Below are 8,556 nucleotides of genomic sequence, written 5' to 3'. Positions count from 1 at the left end.
ATACATTTTTTTTTTTTTTTTTTTTTTTTGTGGTACGCAGGCCTCTCACTGTTGTGGCCTCTCCTGTTGCGGAGCACAGGCTCTGGACACGCAGGCTCAGCAGCCATGGCTCACGGGCCCAGCCGCTCCATGGCATGTGGGATCTTCCTGGACCGGGGCACAAACCCATGTCCCCTGCATCGGCAGGCGGACTCTCAACCACTGCGCTGCCAGGGAAGCCCTTCAAATACATTTTTAATCCCCCCTTCTCTTTCTTCTCTTTCTGAAATCCCTATTATGCATAGACTGGCAAGCTTTATATTTTTTTACATTATATTGGTCATACTTATTATGTTATTCCATAGGTCTCTTATATTGCTTTCATTTTTTTTCATTTGGCCGTCTCCTGTTCTGATTGGGTAATTTCCATCACTGCATTCTATCTTGCAGATCACTTATTCTTTCTTCTGCATTATGTACAGTAAGCCCCCTACATACAAATGAGTTCTGTTCCAAGAGTGCATTCATTAAGTCTCATTTGTTTATAAGTCCAACAAAGTTAGCCTAGGTACCCAACTAACACAATCAGCTATATAGTACTGTAGTATAATAGGTTTATAATACTTTTCAAATAATACATAATAATGTATTTACAAATAATACATAAAAAACAAACACAAAAATAAAACATTTTTAATCTTACAGTACAGTACCTTGAGAAGTACAGTAGTACAGTACAACAGCTGGCATACAGGGGCTGGTGTTGAGTGAACAGGCAAGAAGAGTTACTGACTGGAGGAGGGAGAGGAGGTGGGAGATGGTAGAGCCGAAGGATCATCAGCAATAGGAGATGGAGGGTAAGCTGCAATTTCATTCACGCCTGACGTTGATGGAACGCATGTTCACATCTTGGAAAGTTTGCAACTTGAAGGTTCGTATGTAGGGGACTTAATGTATTCATCCTGCTATTCATTGCCTTGAGCTCAGCTTTTGTCTTGGCAAATGAATTTTCTAATTTTTCTTGGCTCCACCTTAATTTCGAGTTCCTTTTTACAGTAATCTGCATTTCTGTTGATAGCCTTTCTTAATTCCTTCAGTATTTTCATTACCTCCTTTTTGAACTCGGTGTCTATTAGACTGAAGAGGTCTGTTGCATTGTTTGTTCCTTCAGGGGAATTCTCTTGGTCTTTTAAGTGGGAGTGATTCCTCTGCTTCTTCATTTTGCTTATACTGTATTTCACTTACTCTGTGAGTTGAGGAGAAACAATTATCTACTGTAATCTTGGAGGTCTGTTTATAAGTGGGAGTGTCCCTGTGTAGGTTGTGTGGGTTTAATATTTTTTTGGTGTGAGAGCTGCTTTTAGTTTGGGTGTCTCTTTCCTTACCGTGTGCTGGCCATTATCCCCTTGACAGGGGGTGTGCAGTTGCACGGCCCATGCAAGATCCTGGGAAGGCAGGGACAGTGGTTGGTGCCCGGTCATAGGACTCTCGGTGGTAGAGGACATGGACATTTTAGATGTCCCATTCCTCCTATGGCAGATACTAAAATCCAAAAGCCTGTCTTACAAGAAAATGTTAAATGGGGATATTTTCTGCTGAGTATGCCTATCCATGGTTTGTTTTTGAAAACTCAGATGCTCTTATTAAAAATGATTCTGAGGGATTTCCCCAGTGGTCCAGTGGTTGGGACTTCGCCTTCCAATGCAGGGGCTGTGGGTTTGATCCCTGGTTGGGGAGCTGGGATCCCACATTCCTCACGCCAAAAAGCCAAAACATGGAACAGATGCAATATTGTAACAAATTCAATAGAGACTTTGAAAATGGTCCACATCAGAAAAGTCTTAAAAAAAAAAGATCCTGAAATTCAGGTTAAATAAGACAACTGTATGACTGTAGATTTGTATTAAGTAAGGCTTGGAACATTGAAAGCTATTCTTCCTATGTTATGCATCTGTATTCATTTACCAAAGGCTGTCAAAGTGCCACATACTGGGTGGCTTAAATTTATTTATTTTTTAATTCTGGAGGCTAGAAGTTCAAGATCGAGGTATTACAGAATTTTCTTCTTAGGCCTCTCTCCTTGGCTTGTAGATGGCTGTCGGCCCCCTGTGCCTTCCCAGGATGTTCCTGTGTATGTCCTAGTTTCATATAAGAGCACCAGTCCTATTGGATTAGGGCCCACCCTGCTGACCTTCTTCAACCTTAATTATCTCATCTAAAAATACAGTCATAGTCTGAGGTACTGAGGGGACATGACTCAACATGAAATCCGGGGACACAATTCCACCCATAACAGTATCTAACAAATGTAATAATTAACCTGTGAAAGACTCTACATTCATAGAAGACCATCGATAGAGTGGGGTGGTTGGGAACAACTTGTGTGCATATAGTCATTGACATTACTCGGATGTAGAAATTTTCTAAAAAAATGGTGATTTATTTTGCTTTAACATACAATGGTAAATATATTGGGATCATCAAGTTTTAAAATTTGCTGGTCCTACTTTACACATTATAGTACTAATGTAAGCTCATTAGTTCTTCCATTTCATTATAGGAAAGGGATCCAATTAACACCTACCAGCAGCTTGGCTAAAAATGGACATTAAAATCAGATACCACATTGTAAATATAAAGTACTTTTCTCCAAATGTGTATAAAAGTTTTGAAACAATCATCAATCACTGCCTGCTCCACAGGACAATTTGGATTTTAAAAATGTTCCAGACCAGGAATAGCATAACCCTGTGTAACAATACTTATAATAGTTTAAACAATATTTTATCAAAGGCTTTTGCACTTGACATTTGAAAGAGAGAAACAGTAGCCAAGGAACTGCATAACCAAAAAATGAAAATTATATAAAATATTTCCACCACTATTTAAATGCCAGATTTAATCAAGCAATAGTAAAAAATATCAAAACAAAAAACATAATAATACAACCTTCTGTTTAAAATAATAGCACTGTTCTGCCTCTTTTCCACTGAATTTTACATATGAACAGACTATATATACTGTTTTTTCAGAGAAATGTCCATTTGGTCTGTCACACAAGTCAGGCTCACACTGAATCCTTTCGCTTCTGAGGATATACAACTCCATGATGTTTCCATATTTCCAACATTCTGGGTCAAGTGAAATGTCTGAAGTATAATACATTTCTCTTTCTCCTTTACACAGTGCAGAGTATACAGGCTTAGGTTATGTGGCTTCACTTTTACTCCAGGTCACTGTCTTTTTCTAAATTCAAGGCGGTATTCAATGGAGTGCAGTAGTTTGGCTTGTCGGAAGGTACAAAGCCGGGCAGACACACACACTTATAGGAACCTTCGGTGTTGATACACTTGGCATTCTTGCAGAGAGACATCCGGTTGTTCAACTCATCACATTCGTTGACATCTGCAATAAGCCAAACCACGCAGGTTAGCAAGCTTCAACATCACTCCGGGAGGAAATGCAACCTACACCCTACCTGAGGCATCAGGCCTGAACACAGCCTGGCTGTTCTGTGCTCTCCCCCCAGTAAACTGCATAGTCTTTCCCATTATTGTCTGTCTGTTTCAATTACATGCAAGAGAAATACTACTTTCTAGATCTTAAAAAGGTGATTATCCAGGAGGTTCTAGAATATCTTTCCCTGTTTGTTATTTAACACAACAGGGACCATTTTGTCAGCTTGACTTTTTATAGTCAAACCTTAAGAAAGCTGGAAAAACTATCCTACTTCTAAATTCCTCTCTGCACATGCAGAAGAACTGTTAGGTTGTCATGAGAAATACAGAGAGCCTCTGAGCAGCCTCTCTAAAGGTTTAAGTTACTTTCTTAGATTTCTTTCCACAGGAAAGAAAGGCTCTACGCACTTGAAACATCTTTAATAACCCAGGTTACCTTTTTTTTTAGACCCACCTCAGACTGAGACTAACAAAACTGAAGTGGGGAAACTACACGACAGAGCAAAACAGCCACAAAAATAAAGGAAAAAAATGATACAAGTCAAGGGTCATTTAGCAAGGAGGCCAACAGGCTCAGGAACACAGCCTCAATCACAGGTAAGGATAAACATATTTTTACTGTTCTCTTAAAAGTAAGAGGGGGGCTTCCCTGGTGGTGCAGTGGTTGAGAGTCCGCCTGCCGATACAGGGGACACGGGTTCGTGCTCTGGTCTGGGAAGATCCCACACGCTGCGGAGCGGCTGGGCCCGTGAGCCATGGCTGCTGAGCCTGCACGTCCGGAGCCTGTGCTCCACAACGGGAGAGGCCACAACGGTGAGAGGCCCGCGTACCGCAAAAAAAAAAAAAAAGAGGGAAGGTAACGTGAGAGTTGTGAAAAGCACCTTCTCTAAAATGGAAGTTGTATTTTCTTTTTCATCTATATTCCCCTCTTGCTGGTGTCAGGTATTCAGGGAGAACATTTGCTGCAGTCACAAGCTCAATTTAAAAGAGTCAACTAATTACCCCAAACTTTCTGGCCTTTCCTCCATAGGTATGTACCATTTATATGAATTCTTAAATATCAACTTTTTAAAAATTTGTGGTAAAATATATGGAACATAAAATTGACCATTTTAACCATTTTTGAGTGGATAGTCCAGTGGCATTAAGTACCTTCACATTTTTGTATAATCATCACCACTGTCCATCTCCAGAACTTTTCTCATCTTCCCAAACTGAAACTGCAAATCTTAAATGTACTAGATTGTCTGAGGTCCAGCCACAGGGCATTCAGGAAAAGAGTAATTTCCCATCAAATACATACGATTCTTACCAACACAGGTCATCTTAGCCATATCCAAGTGATATCCATCAAAGCAATCGCAGGTGTAACCTTCCTGCACCCTGACACAGCGCCCGTTTTCACAGCCGTTGAGGATGCCACATTCTTCAGCCTGCAACTCCTCAAAGCTATTTAAAAAACCTGGAAGGGAAAGGACAGGAGGCAAGTTAGAAATTTTCAACCTCTTACACCGTTTTTTAAAATGACATGATCATTAAGGTTATGGTTCGTCATACATACATATTTCCAATTCCTTAAAGATAGCATTAAAATTTAAGCAGATATATCTGTACACGATATTAAGCAAACTATTACCAACCTTGTGTAGGCTGTACAGATTAGCCCCACATCTTGAATTCTGATGCTCTACATTAAAATCACATAAAACGATACAGCAAGTAGGGTATTTGTTTTTGCCCTTAATTATTAAAATTTTTTGTCTAAGATTTTAAATTTCCTGAGTTCTCAGTAGGGTAAGTGTCAGAACATCTTTCAGGACAGAACCGATGGAACTCACTATGAGGGTAGACATTTGCTAAGATGCACAAGCATTGGAGGCAGTGCTCTTTCATGGGGAGTTCCCAGGAGTGGAGAAAAGCCAGGCTGGCTTTGCCATGTGAGGTCTGTTTGCTCTGGCTCTGGAATGAGCCTTACAAAAGGGCTATTGGGGGATCAAAGGGATAAAGGCAGTAAAAGGGACTCAAAACATCCTGATAAATGAGAAATACATCATAGTTCTGTTTAGAAAACCAAAATTCTTTTAAAGAAAACAAAGAAGCTCTTGTTTGGCTCTTTTTTTTAAGATATCTTTAAACTGATTCGGAGCTAGAGTTTAGTAATACAAAAACAATGTAGCCAGGCATCAAGAATATTTTCCTCTGTTTCTAGAGAGGAAAGTTGTAAATATAAATCCACGGTGACCCAAACACACTGTTGATGTGGGGGTCTCATCCTCTCCCCCACCTTCTGAAGGCACCATGTATTTGCTTTTTTTTATATATAAATTAATTTATTTTTGGCTGTGTTGGGTCTTCGTTGCTGTGCAAGGTTTTCTGTAGTTGTGGCGAGTGGGGGCTACTCTTCGTTGCAGTGTGTGGGCTTCTCATTGCAGTGGCTTCTCTCGTTGCAGAGCGCGCAGGCTTCAGCAGTTGTGGCTCATGGGCTCTAGAGCACAGGCTCAGTCATTGTGGCGCACTGGCTTAGCTGCTCCGCAGCATGTGGGATCTTCCTGGATCAGGGCTCGAACCTGTGTCCCCTGCATTTGCAGGCAGATTCTTAACCACTGCACCACCAGGGAAGCCCCACGTATTAGCTTTTAAGGGAAAAAAAAAATCAACCTAGGGTCAGAACTCTACATCTGGCCTTTGAAGTAATTCTCCACTCGAACTGCAGGGGGCAGCAAAATATCATTTCTTATGCAGGGCTGTAAGGTCTAACAATGATTTTTAAAATTAAGTAATACATCTAAAAAGGAAAAAAAATAGGACTGGGCATCAAGACTGTCAGCAGATCCTGAAGCCAGTTTGAGAAATATTGACAAGAAAGTCAATCTATGGAAATATTTCAAAGTCCAGGTAACACAGCAAAGTCCATTTTAACTAGTAAAATTATATTTATTACAGAAGTTAAAACATGAAATTAAAATTTGAAACTCCTACACACACATTAGGCAGACTCCCCAAAATACTTCTACAGGACTCTAAAACAACAGCAGTCAGCAAAGGACAGCCCGTGCTCTAACGTGGGCCTGCTACCTATTTTTATAAATGAAGTTTACTGGAACACAGCCTCACCTATTTGCTAATATCTGTCTGTGGCTGCTTTCCTGATTCCAGAGCACAGTTGAGTAGCTGCAAAAGAGACTATATAGCCTGCAAAGCCTACAAATTTTACTATCTGGCCATTTATAGAAAAAGTTGATCTCTGCTCTAGAAAATTCGGGTTTCAGAAATACTGCTCTAGCTAAAGGTGACACCAGTCATTAGCCCAACTTTCTTCAACAGAAAGGCACAAGATGATAAATAATAAAGGTGGTGTGATTCAGCCTCTCTTTTACTATCTTACCCCATATGATTTTATGTCTTCAGTAGGGCCAGAGAGCCTTTGATCCTGGTCTAGGAAGGAGGAGCTATTTCTCTGCAACTTGTAAGAAATGTAAAGGCCGTTACATAGTCAAAGCTGGGGGTCTTTGAACTGCATCTGCAACTTCCTATGTTGCTAAACAGGAAATTGACCTGATACCAACATGCTTATTTCTTAACGTTTGTAGTGAATTTTAAAAGTTTTAAAGCAATGACAGCTTAAAAAAAAAAAACTACATAAGCCAGAACATTTCAACATTAAAATTCCTGGCATCTGAACTATAATGCATTAGAGGCTGCACACACAAGCCATGGCATTGTGTCAGAGTTACACGTAGATTTACCCTGGTATTTTGGATTTATGGGGCAGGCAAACTGTACTTTCTTGCAACTTTAATATTTCTTCTCCCTTTTTTTTTTAAAAGTAAATGTTTACTGACCTATAAATATATACACAGAAGTGTAGAAACCATAAGTGCACAGGCTTATAGCTGTCAATGTATTTAAGCACATTTCTTGAAGTAGTGCATGATTATTTGTGGTTGATTAAAAGAAAATCTAAGGCAGGGGTCCCCAACCCCTGGGCTACAGACCGGTACTGGTCCATGGCCTGTTAGGAACTGGGCTGCACAGCAGGAGGTGAGCGGTGGGCAAGTGAGTGAAGCTTCATCTGCCACTCCCCATCGCACGCATTACTGCCTGAGCTCCACCTCCTGTTAGCATTACAGTGAGTTGTATAATTATTTCATTATATATTACAATCTAATAATAAAGTGCACAATAAATGTAATGAGCTTGAATCATCCTAAAACCACCACCCCCTACATCTGTGGAAAAATTGTCTTCCACAAAACCGGTCCCTGGTGCCAAAAAGGTTGGGGACCACTGACCTAAGGTGTCAGAAGTTAGGATAGTGGTTACCCTGAGTGGGTGGGAGGGCGGCTGGGAAAAGGGAACCAGGTGTCCTTCTGGATGCTGGCAATACTCTAGATCCACTCAGGTCTAGACGACCCATAGATCCACTCAGGTCTAGACGACCCAACCCAGCTGATTTAATAGAATGCTGTTTTCATGTAAATTTTAAAGCAGTTTTAATTTGGCAGAAGGATCAATACACTGCATACTTTAAAAAACAAAAGGAGGGAAGGAGGAAAACACTCTGGCTCAGAACTGAAGTAGCTCCAGAGGCAGCCACAAAGCTTGTGTTGCTCCTCAGGACCCAGGTCACAGCTAGTTTGCTTTGTGCACAGGTGAAAGGTCCCAAAGAAAGAACAGCATTGCTGTATTTTATAATTTCAGCAGTGTCTCCAAAGTCCTAACCCCAACTACCTGGTCTGCAGGGATTCTGTCTTGAAAATCTGGAGCAGCTTCACTTGCTGCAATGAGGCCCCCTCTGTAGGATGTGGAACAGGCACCTGGACTCCACTGCTCTAGTCCCATTCTTGATTCTTGAAGGCAGACAACCCATTATCTACTGATATTTCAATTTGTACCATCCCATTTTTCAGACTTCACATAATTAGTCTGTATTTGAAAGCTCTGGTCTCTCCCACAGACATATTTAGCTTGTGTGGCTTCCTTATCTGGGACACTCTGGTTGTACATTTAGGCATTTACTTTCTAAATGGGAACAGGATTCACACATACACACTCCACCTCCCATTTGAAAAGTCTGCTCACAAATCCAGGAAAAGCATCACACATAATTTCTTACTTA

At 40.7% G+C, this 8,556-nt stretch overlaps 1 protein-coding gene across 7 annotated transcripts in view; it reads right to left on the bottom strand.

Moving 5' to 3' along the window:
- Positions 1-2,394: 2,394 nt before the first annotated feature.
- LTBP1 (latent transforming growth factor beta binding protein 1) overlaps positions 2,395-8,556 on the bottom strand; it is a 429,217-nt gene continuing 423,055 nt past the window's right edge. For all 7 annotated transcript variants that reach the window (XM_082641886.1, XM_082641887.1, XM_082641888.1 and 4 more), the window contains 2 exons: positions 4,750-4,899; positions 2,395-3,384 (listed from right to left, as the gene is read on the bottom strand). In XM_082641886.1, coding sequence (XP_082498012.1) covers positions 3,203-3,384; positions 4,750-4,899 — 332 coding nt within the window. In that variant the 3' untranslated portion in view covers positions 2,395-3,202. The remainder of the gene's footprint in view (positions 3,385-4,749; positions 4,900-8,556) is intronic.

This window comes from Mesoplodon mirus (genome assembly GCF_964341445.2).
Source record: "Mesoplodon mirus genome assembly, chromosome: 14".
NCBI lineage: Eukaryota > Metazoa > Chordata > Mammalia > Artiodactyla > Ziphiidae > Mesoplodon > Mesoplodon mirus.
The sequence above is the reverse complement of the archived record's forward strand: the minus strand, read 5'-3'. Positions and strand labels throughout refer to the sequence as shown.